This window comes from Hyalella azteca, unplaced genomic scaffold (assembly GCF_000764305.2).
Source record: "Hyalella azteca isolate HAZT.00-mixed unplaced genomic scaffold, Hazt_2.0.2 contig400, whole genome shotgun sequence".
Classification (NCBI taxonomy): Eukaryota; Metazoa; Arthropoda; class Malacostraca; order Amphipoda; family Hyalellidae; genus Hyalella; species Hyalella azteca.
In genome coordinates this window covers 1-26,991 of record NW_025930752.1, presented here as the reverse complement: position 1 = coordinate 26,991, position 26,991 = coordinate 1, and the positions used below count along the sequence as shown (strand labels likewise).

General features: G+C 38.3%; 2 protein-coding genes across 2 annotated transcripts; both read left to right on the top strand.

Moving 5' to 3' along the window:
* Positions 1-437: 437 nt before the first annotated feature.
* On the top strand, positions 438-15,126 carry LOC108667366 (transient receptor potential cation channel subfamily A member 1 homolog). The gene is made up of 11 exons (XM_018154385.2): positions 438-565; positions 906-1,005; positions 3,268-4,849; positions 6,261-6,451; positions 7,424-7,695; positions 8,158-8,473; positions 9,675-9,785; positions 10,950-11,116; positions 11,744-11,895; positions 12,700-12,813; positions 13,290-15,126. The coding sequence occupies exons 1-11, from the start codon at positions 535-537 to the stop codon at positions 14,037-14,039; spliced, it is 3,786 nt and encodes a 1,261-aa protein (XP_018009874.1). The 5' UTR covers positions 438-534; the 3' UTR covers positions 14,040-15,126.
* Positions 15,127-15,945: 819 nt separating this feature from the next.
* Positions 15,946-26,985, top strand: LOC125177630 (the record flags this gene model as incomplete). The annotated part of the gene is given in 10 exon segments (XM_047879754.1): positions 15,946-16,202; positions 17,605-17,661; positions 17,827-19,390; positions 19,590-19,783; positions 22,370-22,517; positions 22,519-22,693; positions 23,597-24,437; positions 24,964-25,071; positions 25,860-26,020; positions 26,828-26,985. Coding segments are annotated over 9 exon segments (3,396 nt in total), but the record flags the coding sequence as incomplete, so codon positions are not given.
* Positions 26,986-26,991: the final 6 nt, after the last annotated feature.

Below are 26,991 nucleotides of genomic sequence, written 5' to 3'. Positions count from 1 at the left end.
TCAAACAGAAGCCTAGTCTGAATGCTGCTTTTAGCTCCTTTCCTCTTGAAATAGTAAATAGATAGGCCGTTTACGTTTACTAGCATTATTTTCATGTTTTATCTATTTATTTTAGTGCATTTACTTTACTAATTGATTTATTTGTGTTTCTAGGACTGAACTTTTTCTGAACAGAATTTTGTGGTTTGAACTGACGATGGAGCTGGACTCCGAAACGTTTTCTCTTATAAAGATATGGTGAATTTTTGTGGTATTTTCTTTGCTTTTAAATTCCTGGATACCATTTAATTGATGCCAAAAACAAAAATTATTTCGCGCATGTTTTTACTTATAATTTTTTGAGCGGTTTCGATATTGAACCAATTCCCGGTACGATTTTGAAAATTTATTAACATTAATTAATGGATTACTCGACAAATTTGATTTCCACAGAAGTTTCTTTTCGGACAGGTTTGGTTTCAAAAACCTTTGATGTTGATTTATTTCAATAACCACTTCTAGTTTTGCGAAAAAAGCTCCTATCGAGCAGGAAGAATGGGCTTGCTGAGGAGATCGCCCAGTGGGGGTAAGGATACTATACGTGATATAATAATAGAGTATGACTATTGTTGAATCATAACTTACCGCCTCCTTTTCCATGCGCACCGGTATTTTTAAAATAAATACGTGTATTTTTTAAGCGAGTTTCTAAGTGATGAACTAGGTTTTGTCAAACCCACCTTCAGTTTAATTGAACGTATAAAATAACAGGCTCCGCTGCAAAAGCTAGTTAGTTCTTACATATTTTTTATGTGAATATCAGGCTCCACCGCAGGAGCCATTTGATTTGTATATTTTTATGTAAATTATATGCTCCACTACAAGAAAAAATTTTAATTCGTGACATTTTTTAATGTAAATAACAGGCGCCACTATGATAGCCATACCGTCAACTGACAGCGACGGAGGGACAGAAATGACAGCGCTCACAGGCAATAGACATTCTTCGTATCTTCGATTTGGCAGGTGAGAAATTTTTTTCGTTGGTGATGATTTTATAAATCAACAAGCCTCATTTGTTAATTAATTGTTAATTGGTATTAATTAACAATTCATCCAATCCATTCCAATTTGTTAATTGGCATCGGAATGAATCGTACTTCTTGTGTTACTTCGATTGTCTGGATTGGAGGAGACTTGATGTTACTTTAAACTAATCTGGAACTACACATTAGAAAACAATAAAAAGTTTCATTTTGAAATTGTCTTACAATTAACGTATATACGAGCATGACCCTTGATGCTGACGTTTGTTTATTATCTAACAATTATTTTTCACTTTGGATTTGCAAGAAACAAAATTAATAAAATTGGCTTTTGATTCATTTTGTTGGCATGGAATTCAAAGTTTTGTGAGATGATCGGATCAGATATAAAGAAATGAGGTTTTAAAGCATTTAGAACGGTATATTGCTTGTTGGTCTTTGTACATACAAATTAACTTCAAAATTTTTTTGCCTCAATGATACCATTCATACGAACGTTAATCAAAATTTGTGTTGCAAATCTTTTTGCCTCAATGATACCATTCATACGAACGTTAATCAGAATTTGTGTTACTTCTAAAAAGGCAAATTTTTTAGTTATTTTAGTTATTTCGGACAACAATTCGGTCCCTGATGTCGTTTATAAAATCAATACCTTTGCATGAATTGCAATAGGCGGTTGAAACACGAGAAAAAAAGAAGAACTAAAGAAAAATTTACGACACGTTCAATCTAAAAATGTTTATCATTCAATTAATTTAATTTAATTTATTCATGTTCAAATTTGTTGGTTACTTTCTATTTGATCTGTTATTAATTGGGTTATTCTAAATGTTGGACCCAATTTTATGAATTTGTATTTATTTAAGTATGAATTCAAAAAGAATAATTGATACACCAGTGGAAAGAGAAATATTAATTTTTTACATGTTCATAAATGTTCAATATCTCCCCCTTGTGCTGCACGGCAAACATCTAAACGGTAGCCAAACTCGTCCCACACACTAGAAAGCATATCTTCTGTCACTGAGTGCACCGTAGCTGTGATACGGTTAAGTTGCTGGTAGAGGCGGGACGTAAACAGAGTTGCTGGTAGAGGCGGGACGTAAAGAGTTGCTGGTAGAGGCGGGACGTAAACAGAGTTGCTGGTAGAGGCGGGACGTAAACAGAGTTGCTGGTAGAGGCGGGACGTAAAGAGTTGCTGGCAGAGGCGGGACGTAAACAGAGTTGCTGGTAGAGGCGGGACGTAAACAGAGTTGCTGGTAGAGGCGGGACGTAAACAGAGTTGCTAGTAAAGGCGGGACGTGAACAGAGTTGCTGGTAAAGGCGGGACGTAAACAGAGTTTCTGGTAGATGCGTGATGTAAACAGCTTCATTGACGTAACCCAATAAGAAATAGTCACATGGGCCTGAAGTGTAGAGCCAGATCTTCATTTACGAGTCCTACGCCAGATCTACGAGTCCTATCAAACGCTCAGGAAGTGACTGGTTCAAAAAGTTTCGGGCATCAAGATGCCAATAGGGCCGTCCAATTCCGCGTTTGAGTCGGTTTAAAAAAATGAAATCTTTCTCTTTCCATTGGTTTTTTTTAATTATACACATTAAATTTATGCCTAAATAAATACGAATTTATTAAAATGGGTCCATCATTTAGAATAACCCTGGATTACTTTTGGATATAAAAAGGAGGATTCCGAAATTTCTACGAAGGCTGATACCTGAATACGTTGGAAACGAATCCGTGTCCAGCACTTTTTTTGTTTCAACTCTAATTGATGAATTAAAAGTTATGAACAAACTTACCTTGGGTATAACTTGAACAAATTTTTTTCACGAATATTTTGGTGAACGATAATCTAAAAAGGATTCACCATAGATTATCATTCACCAAATATAATTTGGTGAATGATAATCTAAAACAATGCTTTTGCCGAATGAAGTATTTCTTTAACCTTCATTGGTATGCTTTGCAATGATGTTCATGCAGTAAATCTTATTCATATGAAAAACCTCGCCTGGCCTTTCGATTCTCTGACTATTATTTTTTATCTTCTTATGCTCAAACTTATCCTCTATTTCTTGTCCTCAACCTAGAAGGGGATCCATCAATTAAATGAAGCAATCTCGAACACATTTAACGATTTTCCTTCATAATAAACTTACATACATACGTTTTTTACTTGATTTGAGCATTTGGGTAATAATTATTTCTCATGTTTAAAATGCGCTTTCTTGGTCTCAGAATCGCTGCTGAATTACCAAAACTTTCTCTCGCGGACGACGTGGAGAAGGGCAACATCGAAGGAGTGCGCAACATTTTGAATTCTTCTTTGGCAAGCGATATCAACGCCGAAATTAAAAGGAAATTACTCCTGCATCAAGCAGTGACAAACAAAAATTTGCCCATATTAAATATTATTCTTAAATTCATTGATGAGAAAACTCTTTTCCTGAAGAACAGTGAAGGGAAGACTGCGCTGCATCTGGCTGTAGCAATAAAAAATCTACCTTGTTCATCTGTTATTATGAACGCCAATCACCAGACCTTGATCCAAAAAGACAGTGATGGTAACACTCCACTTCACTGCATGGTCAAGAGTCATCAATACGATATCTGTGCACGGGCAATGGATATAATCTCTTCGCAGCCACGTCAGTGGCGAGAATCATTAATCAACAGAACAAACGCCCAACATCAAACCGCCGTTCATTTGGCCGCACGGGAAAAAACATGTGAAATCTTGCAGCTATTGCTAGAGAACGGAGGTAAGGCGAACGTCACCACTCACAAATTTTTCACACCTCTGCACTTGGCGGCTGATAGTGGGTCAGAACAATGCGTACAACTTTTGCTGAGTTACATTCCTGAGGACGAGAAAGAATCTTATCTGAACTACACCGCAGGAAGGAATATGACTGCTCTCATGTATGCTGCAATGAAAGGATATTCTGCCTGCTGTCGAGCACTGATAGGCACCAACCCAAACCAACGAGACACTGATCAATGCACCGCGTTGCATTTGGCTGCCAAGAGGGGCTACTTTTCGCTTGTTAAACACCTTATTGAAGAACAAAAGGCAAATCCATTAATGGTCGCCAAGAATGGACAGACTCCGTTGCACTGTTCAATTTTAAGCAACAATGATGAGTGTTTTGTCTATCTGCTCAATCAATCGCTCGAGTCCCTCCCTCCAGGAACGGTGCCTGATTTGCTCAAATTAGCCGTTAAGAAAAATTCAAACAGGTGCCTTAAAATCATGCTGGACCGTGATAGTTTTGCCAGCTACATCAATCATCAATTTAAAGATGAATGCAATAACACTTTGCTTCATCTTTCTACGGCGAAAGGAAGCTTTCGAACAACCGAAATGCTCCTAGAGAAAAAAGCCAGGAAAGACATTAGGAACAACGACGATGAATACCCACTACATCTCATGGCGTCGCAGGTGAACTCTAATTCTCGGTTAGGGGAAGAAGAAAAAGCTGCTGTCGCTAAGGAAATGTTGCACGATTCTCACGAATTGGTGGACTCCCCGAACAAACGAGGCGATACCCCACTCCACTTGGCCGCAAAATCTGGAAATGTAGAAATGGTCAGGCTGCTACTTTTGAAAGGTCCCAAGATTCTCAAGGAGAATAATGATGGTCTCACAGCTGTGCACCTGGCAGCGGATGCCGGACACGGAGATTGCCTGAAGAAACTTCTTCGAGCGCTGAAGACAAGTGAAATGAAGGATCTAAATAAGACACTACCGCATCCCGTTCATATGGCAGCCGAAAAAGGACGCTATGAATGTTGCCAAATTTTGTACTTGGAGTTGAAGGTTAGTTGTGTTTGCTTTTGTTAATTAATATAGCAATCGGGACCGAAATGTCCACTGTCAACAAATATGTTCGGTGGCTTTAATTTGCGTATCTTTACTTGTATTACTATCCTAATTACCTCACCAAACTTGAAATTATTGATGAATCTTATGAAATATTTACTGTTTGATTGAATTTTTGAATGAATGGCATGTATTAATGAAAGAGATTGTAAGGCCTGTAGTATTTTCCCCACATGTTTGACAGTAGAGCCCATTAGGAACATGATAAAAGTTTATAGTGATGCAAATAACGGGATTTTAAACATTATAAGCGCGTTAGGTGGACGTTGATTGTCCCAAAACTTTTATTTTAAGAGATTATTGCTTCAGGTGTTGCAAATCATTTTAAAGAATACTTTGTAAAATTGGTGAAGAGTTTCTTAAGAAACTTTGTTAAGAATTTCACGTGTTTCTATTCTTCTTATACTTTTGTATTTCTGAAATTTTTGGGAAAAATACTGATTACATTCATTCAAAAAGTAATGCAAATCCCAGTAAATTGACGTCACTCAAAAGGTCAATGGTGATTTTAAATTGATATCTTGTAATTATTGATATGCTCGAAGACGCTGAGAATAATTATATAATTATTATTAAAGAGAATTGCTAGCTCGAAATTTACTAAAGAGATTAATTGCTCGCTCGAAATTTACTTTCTTATGTAAATCCAAAAATATTATGGGTTTATAATTCAGCAATGCTTAAAAAGAACGTTTCCTTTTTATTTAGAACCTCTTTTTCTCTTCAGCCGCATCTTTATGGGGCAAAGACGCGAACATTTTACTTTTAGCGCATTTTCTCATTTATGGAAAAAAGGCGCTATTGTGCTCGTCATGTCCGTCTGTCTGTCCGTGACTTCACGTTTTCGTCGACGAGAAAATGCGCGTTTTTTCACTCATTGCAGTGAGTACTGAGTTATATTTATTACAGATTGACTTTACTTTTGAAGTAAATCCGAAAAATGACCATTTTATAATTTGTCAATGCTTAAAAAAAAACGTGTCCTTTTTATTAAGAGCCTCTTGTTCTCTTCAGCCGCATCTTTATGGGGCAAAGACGCGAACATTTTAATTTTTAGCGCATTTTCTCATTTATGAAAAAAATGTGCTATTGTGCTGGTCGTGTCCGTCTGGCTGTCCGTGACTTCACGTTTTCGTCGACGAGAAAATGCGCGCTCTTTCACTCACTGCAGTGAGTACTGAGTTATATTTTTTACAGCTTGCCTTTACTTATGAAGTAAATCCGAAAAATGACCAGTTTATAATTTGCCAATGCTTAAAAAGAACGTGTCCTTTTTATTAAGAGCCTCTTGTTCTCTCCAGCCGCATCTTTATGGGGTAAAAAAGCGAACATTTTACTTTTTTTACAGGTTGACGGCGGTCCAAAGAAATGTCTTACCATCAGTGACGATGACCTCTACCCCATCGACAAAGCGCTAGCTGGCGATCATCACGAGCTCTTCAAATATTTTTTGAGCCACATGAGCTTCAACGCATCAGACGAACTCTTCGCCTGTCGCTTGCATCGCTACTTTAAAAAGAGTTTACAGGACGGCGTCATGTACGTACCATCCGTTAAACTTTATTCTATTTAAAGGAGTAGTAGACACAGAGTGTTTTCTTCTATTAATGGTAGTTTCATATAATTTTTCTTCCCCTTTGTTAGAAATCTGATACTTTGTTTAATATTACTATTATTATATTTTTATTATATCATTGATCTGCTCAAACTGCAAGTTTACCGAAAATTTAAAAGTAAATAAAACATCAAGCAAATTCAACATTTCTTCGTGAAACCCCTCCCTCATCAGTTCAAGTAAAAATATCCTCTGAGTTTAAAGCATTAAAGCATGTCAATCAACTGTCAAAATCCAAATTTACACAAAAAATGTCAAAACTTTGGTAACGAAATTTTAATATTATAAGAAGAGATTATCGTGGCATCACGTACAACAGAACTTCAAGGGCACGCTATATACCGAGTGGAACTAAGAATAAGTTTGCATTGCAAATGAACAAAAAGAAAAAGGAGACACAAAAAATAAGGGACAAATATGAATTGGATAGACAACGGATAAGAACGGCTATATTCAACATTCAAAGGCTCTCCGAAATAGTTCCGTCTCCAGGTGACTTTTTTGTTTCATTCTATATTCACGAATTTTTCATCATCATTCTGAGTCGGCTTGGGAATTCATTTAGTAACAACAGGTGTTGTTGGGTCGCCCTGCGGTGCATGCAATACTGAGGTTTAATACCTCGGAGAGGTTCAATTCGGTTTATCATACTGAATATGTTCCGTATTTTGATTCAGAGAAGTGGTAGTAGCGGTGATGGAGAGCGAGTGGTACGAGGTTGAACCACCTTCGGAAAGATTTAATTTGTGTTTATCATTCTAAATACTTTCTGTATTTTAATTCAGAGAAGAGGTAGTGGCTGTGATCGAGAGCGAGTGGTGCGAGGTTGAACTAGGTACCCTCGGAAACATTTAATTCGGTTTATCATTCTAAATATTTTCTGTATTTCGATTCAGAGATGTGGTAGTGGCGGTGATCGAGAGCGAGTGGTGCGAGGTTGCACTGGACGGGCGCTACTGCGACAACATTCACCAGCCGCTCAGCAACAGCCCAACAGAGGCCGAGCTGCACGAAAATGTCAAGCCCTGCAAATCCTTTATGCTGCTTATCCAAAAATATCCCGACCTGGCGTGTCAAGCGATGGATAAGCACATCACCTTCATGCCAAACTCTGTCGATGAAATCCATAATTTTACGCCGTTCGAGTACATATACTACAGCGTTGAAGGTAATAATGAGAAGACTGCATGTACTGGGGGTTTGGTAGATAGTTGACGTGGATAATATTTCTGAGGACTGCTTGAGTGTTTGCCCAAAATTTGACGTCTAAAATTAAAAAAATGTATGTTCATTGTTCTTTTCAGTCTATCCTTCATTTTGTGAAGGAAATGCTGCGAGATCAGATATGTGAAAGTTGCCGCCTTGGGCTTGCCTCTTGAGATGTAGTATGTTCGTGCTGGGGCAGTCAGCCCCATTTCTGAGCGAGACGTTGTTTTTGGGCGATGAATATATGCGCATCACCTACATTATTATATATTATTCCTTTATTTTTTCTTCAACAAATGCACAATTAACGTCGAAGATTCGATGGAATGGATCATTCGCAGTATCGTCACTGATACAATGGAATGGGGCTCATACAGTTGAAATTGGATTGGACTTGTTTTTTATCAAGTTTCTTTTCCAACAGATGGCAAGGTGGCATCCCCGTTCATTCTGCCTAAAATCTCCACAACCCCCTGCCCGGGGACTCCTGTTGCCCAAGGACGTTCCCCGACCGCGGTTTCCCCCAACACTTCGCTCCCTAAAGAACCTTTAACTTTGGATAGCGTTCGCCGGGGCACGGACCCCGCAATGGGGATACAGATAAAGCCATGTGAAGGGGAGTTGTATGCCGTCAAGCCCCACGCAAGGGTGTTCCGTGGCACGGCTTGGGGCAGAGACCACCCCCTGCGTGCTGCAGTGGCCGGTGGCAGCTACGATGTACTCAACCATAAACTCACGAGGTGATTCAAAACTCACGCGTGATTTAGTTTCGGCTCATGAATGTAGATGTCGTTTCGAAATCGCGGAACTGCCGATTTTATGGAATCGTCAGCCAGTTTGCCGATTCTGTTGAAACAGTATTTCTATGCTATACAAATCTGGGTCAGTCAGCCAAGTCCTATTTTAGTATTTAAATATAAAGGAATTTTACCTTTTTAATATTTAAATATAAGGGAACTTGACCTTTTTTACTTGACCTAACCTTTTCTAACTTTAACTGTCGATATATGTTCTAACTCTAACTCTAACGTCCGATTTTCTGAATCAGCAACGAAATGCTGGTTCTACAGAATTCGTAAACTGGTCATTCCGCGATTTCGGCACGACTTTTGCCAATTCCATATAATCGGCAATTCCGCGATTTCAGCACGACATATACGCACTCATGAAGTGTTTTATCCCTTGTCGCGAGGTTGATATCTGCGTGACGACTTGATTTATTCGACTTGAATAAGTTACTAACGTAAATTACAGTGGACAGACCAGCCGGTAAAGCGGGACGCAGACACGAGTCTAGTCCGGAGTACACAAGGAAGAAGGCTGGTCAATTTAAGAATTTTTTTTGCTTTTTTAAGGCCCATATATTTACCCTCTCATATGGGATCTCCCTATTTGTGGTTTGTCTGCTTTTCGCCATAAATTTTGATGAACGTTAATTATTAATTTGATAATTTAACATATAAATAATAATTTAACATTTAATATTACCATGATTCACGAATTATATCGACCATTATGTTGTGGTCCGCAAAACTCAGGGCATATACCATGGGTAAATGCAGTTCATGAATTGCGTCCAAGAAGAGTCAGTTTTCAATGAATATTTCAAACGGTAAAAAATTTTCAGTAATAAATTCATTGGAGCAGGTACAAAAATGTGATATTTGTCTAAAAAGTTTTTATAAATATTGTGAATAATCTATTGTTTATTTGTGTCAAATTGATTATTATTATAGCCATGATATTATGTGTTCATTTTTTTGTTTCGGGAAAAAAATTATCACTTGAATGTTATTTTAAATCCTTGAGTACAGAACATTGCTCCAAACTAGGTATTTCTCCACTAAAACTGAGCTCAGAATTGAGGAGCGTCCAGCTATTGTATTTGGTAGGATGCTTCTTTGATAATTTCCTATGAATGACTGACGATGTCATGTGCAGGACGTGGCTACACAACAAGTACCATTCGTACGCGCGTTATCTGCTGTACTTATACGTCTTCATCGATGTCATCACTGTGCTCGCGATGTCGGCTCTGCAAGCAAATCTTTGGTACGAGCATCCTACCTGCACTGTGCCTTCTGTCCAAAAATGAAATTGTAATTCAAACATGAATTTTATGAGGAAACTCCATGTATAATATTTTATTCAAGCGTCTTAACGAATACAATCTAGGCTTGTTTATGAGGGGACTCCATGCATAATATTTTATTCAAGCGTCTTTACGAATACAATCGAGGCTTGTGGGAAACGATATTTTAGATTAAGGTAAATAAGTTACTCCGAATCCTTCAAATAATTCACGTTGCTCTGAAATCGAGAGTGTAAGTTTGCATTAATTTTTACTTAATTATTTATAGCAGTGAATATAGTTTGGCTGTTATTCCATCTTAATTTTCGAATTCACTGAAATTCATTTTAATGATTATGCACTCATCAATGTACGAAATAATGACTTATCATTATGATCTGATATAGCCGTTGTAAAAATTTAATGGATTACAAATCCATTATATCTTTGCCTTAATGTTGCTGGTAATAACTTGAACGTTAATTACGGTATTTGTCATGTTATTTCCATGCCTCTTCCGGAATTTCAACGGTAAGCATGTGAACACCTACCTCTACCTTCTTGCTAGAGATTAACATTATCGAGAAACTATTTTCATTAAGTGAGAAATGTAAGCAGTAAATAAGTGAATCAATTTCCATATATTGCAGAAATTAAATGAATATTTTTTCAACTAAACTTTCATTTGTTAAGCATGCTTCTAACATAAGAGTTAGTCATAACTGTTCACTCATTCTGATGTCTTTTCAAAATTCACTCATTTTGATGTCTTAATATAATTGTGTACTGTTAAATTAGATGGCTCCTTCCTAGTTATTCGGCCGGCTAAACATATTTTATCACATATCCCATGTTAAGTTCTTCCTGGTTAAATTCTCCCAGGTCGTATCAAAATTCAACCTGTGAATAATTTAAGTTGGCCACCCTCAAAAGCTATTCATGATTAAGAAGGCGCTGATTTTTAGCGAATTTTCTCATTTATGGAAAAAATGCCCTATTGTGCTCGTCATGTACGTCCGTCTGTCCGTCCGTCCGTGACTTCATGTTTTCGTCAACGAGAAAATGCGCTCTCTGTCACCCACTACAATGAGTACTGAGTTATATTTTTTAATTGAACGCAACAACAATGATGATTAACCGCGCAGGACGACGCACCACCTGGAACGTCGCTTCTCCGGCACCACGCGCGCCCAGGTGGAGAGTGTGTACGCCTCAGACGCCAAGAAAGACGCCCGCCTCGCTATGATTATAAATATTTCCGCCACAGACCAGAACTGCTCGTCTTGGGGCAGCGTGAGCAGCGTAAACACGGGTGAGTGTTAGTAGCTGGGTTGCTGCCGAGCGTAGGTAGCCTGAACAATTGTGGGCGTCTGCAGGGGCAACGTAAACTCGGGTGAGTGTTGGTAGCTGGGTTGCTGCCGAGCGTAGGTAGCCTGACCACTTGTGGGCGTTTGCAACATGGGATGCCAGGGGTTGTATGCAATTGGGCATCTTACGTTTGTCAACACCTTGATGTTATTCTTATTGGCTTAGATCAATGTTCTAGCTGCTCTTTGAGGTGTAGTAGTAACTATATTTTGCGTGGTACGAAAGATATGTTGCGATTTCACTATTTTCAAACTGATTGGAATCCTTATACAATAGAAAAAGTAATAATTCATTTTAATTCGTTAATTTTTTCATCCATGTTAGGATTTATTTGCGTAGCAACAGTAAACTCTTTAAGCATTGGGTAACTGATTAAAAATAGAAATCAGCGGGATTCTTCAGTAGGTTTTAAAAAATAGGATGCCCAAAGACAGATTCAGAACCTGTGAGTATTAAACTGTTCCTATGTGTTCAGACAATACGGCAAGCGACGGAAGATCAAATGATTCACCAGCCCTCGTTATGAAAATAAAGTATTTAAATGGGACCTATTGCTTTTCTATGCGTTCAGACGATCCAGTAGAGGGTGGAGCGGCGTGGAACAAATCTTCCTGCGTCATCTGGCACCTGGAGGCTGGGTCACCGCTAGTGGTCGGCCTAGAGTGCTGGGTGCTGCTGATGCTGCTCGTACACTGCATCCTCGAGATTATCTTCTACATCCGCGTGAGATAATATATCACTGTACTTGATAATTTATCCGTTGAACTTTCAGCCTTACATCTCGCACGATACGAATGGAAATTTGTTCTTTATCTTTTAATGCGAAAGTAAATTATCACGATCGTGTGCCCGTTAGCGAGATGATTACTTTTTTCGGCTAAATCAACTGCTAAGTAATCAATTAGTGTATGTTAGACTAATTGGCCGGCCAATTGCTTGAATGAGTCAAGTTATTGCCCAGCAAATGATTGTAGTTCATAATCATCGCAAGATTCGCAAATCGACTGGTTGTATTCAATTTTTAATTTCATTCGATGGAGTTGAATACAATATAACTACATTTAAAGGTGATTGAAGTTAATCTAGAATTTTTTAATGAAAATCAAAACCATCTAGTCATGCTCGATTTTACTCGATGTTTTCGAGTTGATCGCAAAAAGTCTAAGCTGACTCGCTAAACAGCTGCATCGCGTGCCATTCTACTACAATTCTAGTCAGTCTGCTGACACGCTATCGACACATGATTAAAATCAGTTTTATGTTTCCACATTTTGTTCGTCGATAGCTTAATTCATTCAGAGGGGTCATTTAAGCATTTTTGTAAAGGTAATTATCAAACTGCATTTAATGAAGTATCCACATGAACTTTCATAGACTTCATGTGCATTAAACCTGAAGAAAACCTAGTTGCGGAAAGTCCCAACGACAATTGACTGATGGCATGCACAGAAGATATCAATCATGTATGAGCGAGCTCAGCCCATCATTGCACTTCATGGTTATATAGATATTATTATGTTCACACAGCTACCATGGAGGTACTGCAGTTCCTTCTGCGTAACGCGCCACCTGAGGATCATCTCTCTGTTCATTATGCTTCTCCCTCTTTCATCGTGCGACTTCATATTAGGATGCCGTCACGTAAGTACATCAATTACGGCGGACTCACTACAGAACTCAGTAGCCGACTTGCAGCATGCACAATTAGCTTAAAACTCAAGTTTTGATGTCATAAAGGACATAAATTATTTGTATTTTTGCAATAGTATTATTTGTATATAATAGTATTTTTGCAATAGTATTATTTGTATATAATAGTATTTTTGCAATAATATTATTTGTATTATGCAATCAAGGGAAATTCTTTAATTCTTCAAGTTAAATAATTCGAACATTTTTCAAGAAACTACTACAGTATAAAATATTTAACAATGCAATTTAAATTAAATACAGCGTTTCATTTCGTTTTCACATATTTTAGAAGCAAACCATACTAAATTAAAACTTTTAATGAAGAAACAGTTGTTTTTCCAAGATCGACACAATGCTCATATTGCATGAAGAGCTTCACGTAGTAGACTAAATTATCACCTGCTATAAAATTCTTATTTGTGCAGGAAATCATCTGGCAATTCGGCGTGATGGCGGTGCTTTTCGGTTGGCTGAATTTGATTGGAACTGTTAACCAAGTACCTAGCTTTTGTGTGTTCATGCCAGTGTCAGCGAAGTTTTTCATGAGCTACCTACTAGTTGTTTTTCATATTTTTCTATTCATTCTAGCATTTGCATTATCTTTCAACTTTTTGTTAATGGACAACGCTGCGTTCTGTTCGATTCCTCGTTCATTAATCAAAACCTTGGTGTGGATGCTCGGCGATTTAGGTTACGATGACACTTTTCTCGATGAGAAATCTCCAATAGTATTCGAAATTCAAGCCAACGTGTTGTTTGTGCTCTTCGTCACGGTGATCGGAGGACTTGCTTTCAACTTAGTCATGAGGAATCCAACTGATCAGCTACAAGACATGAAAGACAAAGCGGATTTCCACAAAGCCGAGTCCAGTCTTAACCTCCACCTCCTTATAGACGACTGTCTTCCTGATACTCGACGCTCACGCACGCGATCGCATCGCGTACGGTTGAGTTGCCGCTCTAAGCACGCTGTCTTCTACACGGACCGACGCAGGGATGAACTAAAGTCTCACAGAGAAGCCGAGACTGGAGAAGATGACCAGGAAAATCTTGTTTCTGGTATCAGAGATGATCTCAAGACCATTCTTGAAAGGATGGAAACACAAAGGGAAGAAATTTGCGATCTATCGCGCAAAGTTTCTTCCTTGACGAAAATGCTCCCTACAAACTCATGAGTTGAATCCTCCCCCATGAGTTTGCGTTTTAAATTGGCTATATAACTATCCGCATTCTCAGTTTGTCGATTAATGATCCATCAAAACCACTAATGATTATAATGATCGAATGTGCCATATTCGATCGAATTCCTATCTTTACATATACAGTATAGAGAAACTTCCCTGTCTATGGAAGCAAGATAATGTTGGTCTTAGAAACCCCAATGAAGAAAGTTTTCTAGTTATGCAAAATTATATGGCTGCGCAACGGGCTGTTATAAAGCCTCGAGAAATTCCAGTCATATCTGAGTACGATACATTTGCCACTCCCCGAAGATACATAAATTTTCCAAATCCTAGTCAATAAGTTCGCAGATTTATGCTGATAAAAACTTGGCATTCTTATTTATTAAAGTCAATATTGAAAAATGAATTACTAACTGTCGAATAAGAGAATCTCCAACCTTGCGGTAATTAATTTAATCTATAAAATGGTAGTCTGCGATAATTCAATCTTGCGAATTTGGTCTTGAACTAGTGTAATTTATTAATGTATTTATTAATATAGTGACAATAGCGGGACATTTGTACATGAACCGCGCTGTTTAAATATTTTTGTAGCATTGTTCAAGTATGCGTTATTGGTTACTTTTTAAATTGTTCGCTATTAATTTAAGCTCATCATTATAAAGTTTGATGTAAAAACCAAACGTTCTTCAGCATTATTAATTTTTTTAAGGCCTCGAGTGCTTGCACTTTCAATATAACAAATATGCGAGTGAATATTACATTTTAAGATAAAGTGAACCTTGTTATCATGTGCCAGTTTGTAAGATATATTCCGAATTCTGATAGTCAAGATCCTTATTACTTTCATTGTTATTATCACAAAGGAATAAAACCTTATTTTACATCACAACCATTCGGTAAGTCATGTGCTTCAACTAGGAACTATGATATTTTTCATGGTTTGAATGCTGTATATATAAGTGAATGTATATCATGTTTTGAATACTGTATGCTACTTAATATTAAATCAAGTTTACCGAAAAGTTCACTCGCCTCATAAGTGTTCTTTATGCATGTTGCATTATTTTTTTTTTTTGCCATATATTTCACTCTGTATTTTTATTACTTATTATTGTTATCATTTGTCATAATATTTCACTCTAACGCTTATCTTATTGCTTAATCACTATGATATATTTTATTATTAGACTAACGGTTAAACCACTTACGTAACTCTAACCCGAAAATTTGAAGTTGAGCATTTGCCAGTGATGGCAACCAAGTGTTGTGTTGATAAAGATCTTATGTACATATTTTTCTTAATTTGAATTGTTTCTTAGTCAAAGGATATTGTAAACATAATTAAATGTGATTGACAAATAAATTACTTCAACATTATTGCGTCCTTTTAATTATCGCTATCTAAAGAAAATATTCTAACTTAATAGCGGGATAAAATCACGAATTTTCGAGAATCAGGGTGCAATTGTATTTATTTCACTAGTTTAAAAAAAGTTATTTTAATCGAGTTTTCCACTTTGCATTGTTGGGACAAAATTGTCGCTACGTAAGAGTTGGGCACGAGGCACGTGACGTGCTAGGGATTGGCGCTCCCTCCCATTTCCATGCCAAGAATTTATTATTTTGCTTTGAATGTCGCAGCGTTTCTGTAACATTGCCTGAAATAATATTCACGAAACAATTACTCTGTTTTATTATTATTATTATATTATTATTATTATATTATATTATTCACGAAACAATTACTGGGCTCCTCTGCCGGGTGCTGGTGATTCCTGCTGCCGCATTACAACTTGAAGGTCCAAGAGGACACTCAAACAAACCTTGGGTGGTTTATTCCAGTAATTATTAATTATTATTGACTTCTTAATTATTTCATTGATACACTATCATATCACCTAGTGATTACAGTTCAGAATACCAAGATTGATGCAGTGAGTTGCGTGTTCGTGACCCGCATCGAGCTGTGAATGTTCTGCGATGTAAAGAATCGGCAACAGTTTTTATGGCACAATCAACACTAACACCGCTATACTACACTATTTGGCATTATATTCAATTATGACTTAATGTATTAATTCATCACCTCATAGCGATGGAAGTTATTCTAGAAACGTATCGAAAAAATTTATTCCCATAGGTGATAAATATGTAAGTAATTGTTAGGAAACTATACAACTTGTGATCGATATCTAAAATAAAGCTGGGTTCTTGAAGCAAAACTGGAGCAATTCTTGGGTGCCCTTAATTGAATATAATTAGTTGACATTAAAAATTTGAAATTCAATACAAAAATTTCTTCATGGAAGAATGAGTCGTGCAAAACTATTTGTTCAACATCATTTTTCTAAAAGCTTTACCGATAACACCTCATCAATTGGCTATTTGCCATATGATACTTGAAATTGCGATATATATCGTTTACTGCATCGTGTACCAATTCCCCTCAGGGGGGACTTCTGACGGGTGTCTGTGCCCGTCAGAAGTCCTATGGGATTTCGCGTTCCTAGGGGGATTGTTCCTGAGCGCCCCACCGCTGAGCTCGCGGTGTCTGACTGCAGGTCTCAGTTGTGGGGTTAAGTTATTATGTAGGTAGGATTCCTTACATTTCCCTTCTCTGTCTCTCTCGTGCGGGCGGCCGACGTCCCGTGTAAGCGACCTCTTGTTCGAGTGTCTTCGTTTCTATTGCTTTTTACCTGTCCCTCCTTGTCACTTCGTCTCTTTTGAGATGCTAACGCTGCTTCCTTCGAGCCAGCTTCAGCGGGTTGGACATCTGAGACCTTCCGCCCCCTGTGGGTGATGAATAATTGAGACCTTCCACCTTTATGGTGATGTTCATCTTGACTTTCGGTGCGAGATAGCTTAATAGCTGAAGCGCTAGTAAACATTTGGCCACTAAACTAACTAACTAACTCGTGTACCAATTATTTACCGACTATGATGAAATCACTGCAAATAAAATGTAAATTATTAACTCTTCATGAGTACATTTTGCCGGTTCTGTTGCAGACCGTCAAGTAATTCTTATTGAAAATTATTTTTATGTTCTCAATTTGGCGAATGAAACTTTTAGACTCTTGGTCTACTTTGCTGTACTGAAAAGAGCGATGAGAAAATGTTAAATAAGAATTGCCAACAAAACGAGCGTTAAAGTATAACTTCTACCGACTTTATCAATATTTAGTAAAAGTAGCTGCAAATATTGGTAGTATACATAAGCCCAGACATCGACAGTTCAACTATGTTTTGAAGATGCCATTCATGATTTGTATTCCTAGGCTTGACCGGTAAATTTTACCTCATTCAGCACTCACTTCTTTCGAGAAATCAGAGACATAAATAATAAAGCCGCCGATCATTTCGCACCCATATCTGTTTAAATTCAAAAACTATTCAAATTCAAATGGACTTTCACTCAAGAAATTTATACCTTACCATAATGTAGCTAGAGCTAATGTACTGTACATGGCCTCAGTATACTTTTATCCTTTCAATTATTCATTCTCATGAATGTTTGATTTTATCAGTCCTTTTAATTCATCACATTTTGCAGACATTTCGCCATGTCGGAGAGAACGCCACTAACATCAAATGACGCAGAGGAAGATGAGTCAGTATAATTTATCATGTTATATATATTATCTTGCGTATTAGACATGCGTGATTTTGGAATATTAAGGCCTGAAAATTCGCGTGAATGAAATTCCACCATTTTATTGTGACTGCTGATGCATATTAAGGTTTAAAATGTGTTCTTTTTTTGGTTTAATTTCAGAGCTCAACGCGGTAACGAAATGGATATCGATAAAGCCATTGTAAGCGGCAACGTGGAGGAAGTGGAAAGACTTATTACTGAAAGCTCCGACCCAGACTCAATGATCAGAGACAAAAAATTGCTTCACAAAACTTTATCGTTTGGGAAGCGAAAGCTTTTCGTAGTCCTGAATGTTCTGTTAAAGCATGCTTCGCTGGAAACTCTCAAACAGATATACGAAAACGATAAAACAGTTCTTCACATTGCTGTAGAAAAAGGCCACGATCGCTGCTGCGAATCAATTCTCAAGAAAAACAAGGCCATGCTTACTTCTGTAGATAAAGAAGGTGATACACCTCTCCATTACGCTGCTAAACTTGGTCAGACGAAGGTATGTATGAAAATACGTGCATATTTAACTCCAGAAGTCATCAACCAACAAAATGCAAAGAACTTTACCTCACTACACTTTGCAGCGCGAGAAAAAAGGCATGATATTATGAAGATCTTATTGGAAAAAGGGGGAGATCCGAGAATGACCACTGAGCAAGGCTATACCCCACTTCATTTTGCCGCTCGTTGCGGATCACTGGACTGCGTCACTCAGCTGCTCGCGACTCAAACCTGTTCCGAAGACGAAAAGGAATACGTAAACATGCAGACTGAACAACTAAAGACTGCTTTGATGTTCGCTGCGCAGTCCGGCTTCGCAACGATATGCAAGAAACTTTCTGCTACAGATGTCACAATTTCCGACGTTGGCGGAAAAACAGCTCTTCATTTTGCGGCAACCAAAGATTGCATTCCTGTGGTACAGTTTCTCGTTGATGAGCTAGGTGCTGATTGTTGCCAAGAAGACGACAAAAAGCAATGGCCCCTGGAGATTTCAGTGACCAAAAAAAATGATAAATGTTTCAATTTTTTCCTGCAAAAGATTCCTGCTGAAAAATTAGTTGACAATGTCATCGAGAAACTTCTTAAATTGGCTGCTGGCAGTTCACTAAAGTGTCTCCGACATATGGCTGAGCGGCAAAAATTTCATAGACATTTAGAAAATTTCAAAGATGACAAAAAAAATAACTTGTTACACCTCACAATTGCAAACAAGAGCTACGCTACAGCAAAGCAATTGCTGGAAAATGTTCCATTTGATAGGCTTGCGATTAATGAAGATGAAGAGACACCACTACACTTGTTGGCGAAGCAGTCCACAGCCTGCTTGAACTGCCACGAAGAAGATATACAGTGGGTAACTCGATATCTGTTGCGGAACGCACATGAAATAGTCAACTTGCCTAATAAAAAGGGGGAAACTCCTCTGCACTTGGCAGCTCAATCTGGAAATTTAGAAATTCTCAAATCGCTTCATCACAAAGACCCAGAAATCCTCAAAGCTTCTAAGCAAGGCCTAACCGCTCTCCATTACGCAGCCCAACAAGGTCACGCTGATTGTCTTAAATTGCTCCTCCGTTCTCTGAAAGCCGCCGATTTTGCGAAGCTACGTGAAATTCACATACACCCGTTGCATTTGGCATCAAAAAATGGACACTTAGAGTGTTGTAAACTGCTTACTAATTACACAGGGGTGAGTTTTGATCTGTAAATGTAAATAATCAAAAAGTTGTGTTCCTCTACTAATTGTGGATAATATGTGCATGTATCGTTTTTTTAATTACATGATTAGTTAGAAAACTCGCCTCTAAATCTCTTCCCTTCATAAGTCCATTATCTAGGGCAGGTTCCTGAAGGTTCATATTCTTATTTTTGTATTCATTGTTCAACAGAGTGAAGACGGCACAGATAAAACGCTATTTTCCCTCGACCAAGGCGGCAATTATCCCTTGGACCATGCGTTCAAAGGCAAGCATGCTGAGCTCTTCCATTTTATGCTCTGCAAAATGAAATTCAATAAGAAGCATGAAAAACTATCCGGCCGTTTGCACCACTACTTTGAAAAATGTTTACGAGCATCAGATAGGTGAGAAAACATAGTTCTGGTGATAAAAATTATTACATTTTTTTCCTCGAGGCTAAAGTTGAAAAATTGCTCGCCTCTTCCACAGGAAAATTTTAGAATGAAGGTGAGTAACAAGAATTTTGAACTTTCGTCGAGGACATCACTGCGTGTTCGAGGATATCACTGCCCCTCCCGATAATTAGTTCGTATTAATTTCCCTGGGAAATCAGGCTAAAAGCTATGGTAGTTTCTTATCAAAATTGAGCTGAAGACAAACTCTTCATAGTATTGAAGTAGCGTGCTAAAAAGCGGCAAGCCATCGAAACAATAGCCAAAATCTATTCGCCCAAAAGCAGCACTGAACTAACCCCTGCAGCCGTGTACCGTCACAATATTCACGAGCGACAGCCTTAAACTTCTTTCTATACAACAGTCACTCCTCACCTGGTGCTCTGCTCCGACCCCACATAACCTAACCTTAAACCAAACTCGAATAACCTAACCAAGGAGCCAACTCGAATAACCTAACCTAAGCAAAAGGGCCAACTCGCATACTTTGCGAGAATTTCACTCATCACTTTTTATTGATTAAATTGCACTTATTTTATCTAAATTCTTTGTAGTCTTTCTTCATTTTTATCGGTTTAGATTTTCATCATTTAAGCTTTAGGTACCTGCGTCTCGGAATCATTTACTCGGAATTAATCGGATCAACGGCTAAAAAAAATATCCCGAAAAAATGCTCATGAGACAAGAAAAAACCTGGAATAAAGATAAAAATAAGAAAGACTAAAGCTTATCGGAATAAAAATAAAGATCTATCTGTATCGGAATAAAAAAGGATTTCAATTCAATGAATTGTTACTGTTTGATACTCCGACTCTGTGTAGCCTCACTGGTGGAATGCAGTAGAAAGAAACCCTCATCATATCATCCTTTGTAAGATATGAAAAAATTCAGATGTAAAAAATGCCTGTAAAAAGTGCATATAACGTTTGATTTTCACAGAACTTGAACATCGAACACTTCGCTCTCCATTTTCATGCAACTCTCGGAGCACTGATGGGTTAATCCTTCCTCTTTCTCAAACCCAAGCAAGCCCCACGCATCTTCAACCAACCCAATCATGCGCTATACACTTTTGTCATCTCCAACTGTCTTTTCCATTTCTCATTTCCCATTATGGCCACTCAGTACCACCTAATGTTCTTCTTCACACTTTCCTAGTAGCACCGCATGCAACACCGGAAAGAAATTCTCATCCAGACTCGTGAGCGTGCATTTTCGTGCATGATATTCTGGAGTCTATATTCTAGACGTACTGCACCTAGAATGTTGACAATGATAATCTAAAACACCAAGCATCAAGAAGTATTGCTTCATTTTCAGGACCAAAGAGGATATGAAGAGAATAATTTCCTTTCGGAACATTTTCTAAACCACATCTAATGAGAATAAATCTTCGACATATATTGTATATCCATCCGATTTATGCTCATGGATTCTACGTCACGAATAAAGATTGCTTCCAACTTCACTATTGAAATAAAAACATCGTTAATCACGTTATTTTTATATGATCCAAATCCTTTAGAAGATGACTCTTATAAGTTTGAATTAATGAGTGTCATTTTTATACATGAGATCAAATAGCAACGTACAGCAACAAAAAATACATACTAGTTCATGCCTCGAATGGATATCTGTACAGGAACTAGTCAGGCTCGTGCTCAAATTTCCAGCTAACTTCCACAGGCTAAAACATTTACTACGAGTGCCGAAAAGCTGGATGGCGAAAGCTGGCCGGCTCGACACTGGACTTGAATACACAGTGAAATCTGATCAGCATTCTCACGTCTCAGATAAAACCCCAGCTCATACTAAAAATTACACTATATATATATATATATATATATATATATATATATATATATATATATATATATATATATATATATATATATATATATATATATATATATATATATATAAATCACAATCAATATCTATATATACATAGGCTAAACATCGCACGGTTGCAAGTATGGTGTTCTGCAATGAATGGGTTGGGAATTGTTATTGGCTTGGTGGCTCGCTGCCGAAAGAAATTTGTGCCTGTGGCTTATCCAAGATAATCACAGACTACGTTCATTGCTAATATGCCTTCCACGGAAAGGAATTTTCGGTTATTGTTTAGTTGGGCAGCCCGGGTCCAATCAAAAGTTCACTCAGATTTATCACGTCGAAAGTCACTAAATTAGATTTTTAACATTTTGAGTTTGCAACTTGTCTAAATGAAAAGATTTTTTCATTGTCTACAATGTATTATAATTTATATAGACGAAGAGATTCAGGTGAAATTATTCAAAATTGTGATTTTTAAACACGAAATATTTTGTATACAGGAATAGTCAATAAAATCTTAATTTACGTAACTATACCGTACAGAATAAGTAGTTCCGCCTTCATGCTCCCTTAATCATTGAAGTAGCTGAAAGGTATATGGAAAGATTGAAACTTGATATTTACTATTCTTACTAAGCTTATGCTTTTCATGATGAAAGTTCATACTTAATGTTGTGTTTCCTTTCGCGTTTTTCTCATCAGGCGGCCTTGGCGCGAAGCAGTGTCACCCGAGACAGACTCTTCCTTCAACGTTGCCGTGTTGACGGCAGTGATCGAGAGCGAGTGGTGTGAGGTTGCGCTGGATGGGAGCTACTGCAGTAACATTCGTCAGCCACACGGCGACGGCAAAAAAAGAGACAGAACTGCAAGACAAAATCATGCCCTGCAAGTCCTTTGCGCTGCTTATCAAAAATTATCCTGAACTGGCGTGTCGTGCAATGGATAAGCACATCACCGTCATGCCAAACTCCGACCAAGAAATCCATAATTATACACCGTTGGAGTTTATTTACTATTGCATTGAAGGTTTGTGTATTATACTAAGAATGTGCAAATTAAAATAACATAACTTATTTAAGCGAACAACTTATTCTTAACTAGGAAATAACAACCTTCGGACGCGCGTTGCATCGCATATACTCCTCTTGCAGCTTCTTGCCAGTCCCACACAACCTATTACTCTCCTATTGCTCTAACCTTCAGTACATGAAGAACGTACTAAGCCTCCTCTCTGCTTTCTTTTAAAATATAGCATTTAGAGATTTGATAACTGATATGGAACCTCCATTAACAACAAAACATTTTTAAAGTAAAGGGCTTGTTTTTGGAGTGAGTAAATTTTAATTACGCCACATTGGCTGCGCATAGGTGTGTGCCATTTGGCTTCATCTGTCGGGAAGCCACAGACATCTTTACGGAACCATCCGATCAAATCTTTATATTTTTATGTGATTTTGAAATGCCTCCATCTATTGAGAATCCCTCCAACTCCTAAGTGCGTGCGCTTTTCTTTACTCAAAGCTTCGAATCGCCAAATCTATAAAGTGTATGGTGAAAACGTTACGAGTGATGTAATGGGTTATGGCCTCCGACGATGAATGAGCAAACTTTTATGATGATCGAAATGGGAGACTTTCAGTCATTACCAATGATGCGAATAAAAATTGTACTGTAAATTGTACTCTAGAGAAAAGACCATTAACGAGCTTTTTAGTATTGGATGACAGGACTTCCAATCTTTTGTGATTGCGTAACCACTTGGAGGTCACATGCATTCTCCGCGTGATACAAGTTAACACAGCGTACACAATGATACTGAATTTTATTCGATAACATATATTTTTAGTTGCATTTTATATTATTTAATGGGCTACTAATTATTGCAATATTTCTCTCAATGGCTAAGATTCTTATTCTCATTCTTTTCAGATGGAAAGAGGGTGTCTCCATTTCAGCAAGTAGCACCGAGTGTCGACCTGCTAGCGAACAACCGCCCTTCCTCAAAATCCAATAACAGAAAAGTCTCTGTACGCTCAAACGCTGCAAATTCTGCTTCATCTGACAAAAGAGATAATTCTCGTGGTAGCCAAATTACTGGATTGAACACTGCTGTTTCGAGTGCTGCTCAGCCGAATAAGGCTGATGAAAACCTAAAAAAACGCCTAAACCTGCTAAAAGCGCCTAAACCTGCTACTTCAAAAACTTCTGGGACCAACACCGCAGTGCACAGCGTTACACAAGAGAGTGCGAACATTACCAGCGGGTCGCCATCATGCAGCTCTAACATGCAACAACCTACATCGCACACCACTATCAACATTGAATCTCAAGCCACGACTTCTGCTGCTGTGAACTCTGCCTCAACCATAGGCATGAGTGGCCAACCTAATAAGTCTGGCCACTGGTGGCTATTTGGCTGGCGATTAGGCCAGCCTAATAAGGCTGGGCCTAAACCTGCTACTTCAAGCACTTCTGGGACCAACACCGCAGTGTACAGCGTTACACAAGGGAGTGCAACCATTACCAGCGGGTCGCCATCATGCAGCACTAACTTGCAACAAGCTCCAGCCACTGTCAACACTGAACCTCAAGCCACGACTTCTGCTGCTGTGAACTCTGCCCCAACCATAGGTACCAGTAACCACACAGAATCTTCATCGGTGAAGAGCAACGCTCAAGAGTTCAAGGACATATCTTGGTACAAAGATCATCCTTTTCAAGAAGCTGTTGCTGCTAAACATCGTCAAGTTCTGCATCACAAATACACCAAGTAAATAATTTCAACGTTGCAATATTATTTGTTGTTCGCATATTATCTAATTCCTTATTTAAATGGCACTGGAAAAAAATAGTTAAGAATGTATAAATAATATCTTCGTTGAAAGAAAATCTTACGAAGTACTTTATTTGAGCTCTTTTACATCTTATAGGCTGATGTTTGATGATAGTATAGTATCAATAATAGTATAGTAGTATATCAATGGTATGAATTTCCTGAAAAACCGAAACTAATCCCAAGGTATTTTTATTTAATTCAAGAAAGAAAAATTCGCTATCCCTCAGGACGCCAATTTTTGAACTTAGAATTACTAACTAAATTCGTGTACACTCCAAAATTTATCATTTTCATGCATCTAATAGATTGACTCTCAACAATGTTTTGTAATTGATTGTGTGGGCTCCAAAGGGGTTACTTCAACCAATAGTTGCAAACTTCCTTTGAAAGCGAATATAATAGGAAACTGTTGAACTAATATTTACCCATTTACGAGTATTCCGATTTTTTTCCATTCCAGATCTTGGCTGCTGTATAAATTCTCCTATGCTCGGTGGATCTTAATTCCATACCTCATCCTGGACCTGGTCACTGCCGTCTCTGTGTTCTTCCTTCAGTTGCTCCTCTGGTACGTGGTTGTTGTTGTAATAGCCCATCCTGGCAGTGGCGACCAGGGAGGGGAGGTGATAGGTCAGTTTTTCCGGGCACTCGGTGCCACTGGTAGTTCCACGACCATCACTGGCTCGCTGACCCGCCAGAACCATTTCGTTGCATTACACAACACCCTGGACAAGCCAGGTACTCATTTATCAACCAGAGTTGGATGAAATGGCTGAGTTGACCATGAGCTGAGCTTCCCGGTAGAACTTGTCCTCAGTGGGACTCGAACTCTGGTACGTAGTAGTATAGGGGAGTTGTTAAGCAGTGATAATAATGGTTGTCTAGTTGGAAGACTCTGTTCATGTATGTAGTTATATACGGTGACGGTAATGACATTTTTATCATAAGATTAGGTTGTGGAAGTTGTTACATGGTGATGACATTCTAGTCGTGTGAGTCGGTGGTAGGAGTAGTTATATGGTGGTAATGACATTCTGGCCGTGAAACTCGGTTGTGGAGGTAGGCGTACGGTGAAAATAATGATTTTCTGGCAAGTATCATGGCGTTGTTCAATTATATTTATACCAACCAACCAAAATTTCGCCGATGTCATCACACTTCCTTGAAAATTTTGAATACATTACAGGCCACATATATATCAAATCTGTTTAATAATTTCACGCTAACGTTGATGAACTTTCTGAGAATTACGAGTCGAATTATAATTTAATCCAGATATTCTGCATGAATTTGCTTTAATTGTATACCAAGCCTAGCTGGCATTAAATATTTCAGCAAAAGCAATTATTTTTACAGGAACACACATGATATCGAAGACGTTTTCAGCGGGGCTACGTGGGCCCAGGTGACTGAGGTCTACCCAAATCTCTGGTCTGAGAACAGCGACGTGCAGACTGTCATGGAAGACGTGCAAGCCATTGCCGCATCAGACCCTCACTGCTCTTCCTGGGGGTCTAGTAAGTCCCAAGCAATACTATTACAATGAGAAATAGTAAGTCCTATTGCCCCTTATAGGTATGTAGAGTGCATACAATTGATCTCCTGTTTTATGCAGTGCATGCAATTGATCTGTTTTATGCAGCGCATGCAATTGATCTCCTGTTTTATGCAGCGCATGCAATTGATCTCCTGTTTTATGCAGTGCATGCAATTGATCTCCTGCATGCAAATTATCCTGTTCCTGATTACCCACCGCTGAGTTGGCTTTATCTGTCTACGGGTTTCGGTTGCGGGGTCAAGTTGGTATGTAGGTAGGATTCCTTGCATTTCTCTGTCTCTCTCGTTCTTGCATTTCTCTGTCTCTTCGTCTCTTCGAGATGACAACGCTGCTTCACTTGAGACTTTCGGCTCATTGTGGGTGACAAACGATTTTTTATTTGAGAAACTTTCGATAACTGAGCCTTCCACCTCATTGGTGATGTTCATCTTGACTTCCGGTGCGAGATAGCTAAATAGCTTAAGCGCTAGTAAACTTGTATCCATTAAACCAACTACCGCTTTTAGCAGACGTCGCTGCTTTGAGAAATTACTCTTCCTGAATTCCACTTTCGCTCAGGGAAGTTTCGGTCGAAGTGTTTGCAAGACACTTCGGCCTAAATCTGAGTCGCAAATAGAGGCCTCGTTTATGATTTTAAATTTTAAAACAAACATCTATTAGTTTCACGCTTCTCGCGTGCATTTACTTCACAGCTTCATTCTTATTTGACTTGATAGCTTTTATGTTTATAGCTAAATTTCTGTTACGTTGTTTGATTATGTTGCAGAGAACGCATCTTCCGAAGACATCCTCATGGAGGTCGGGACGTCGTCCTGGAACCGTTCGGTTTGTGCCGTTTTCCACATGGAAAAAAAGTCCTCCGTAGTCGTAGGCATGAAAGTATGGATGGTCATCCTTTTTCTAGTTCATCTCTTCATAGAATTATTCTAC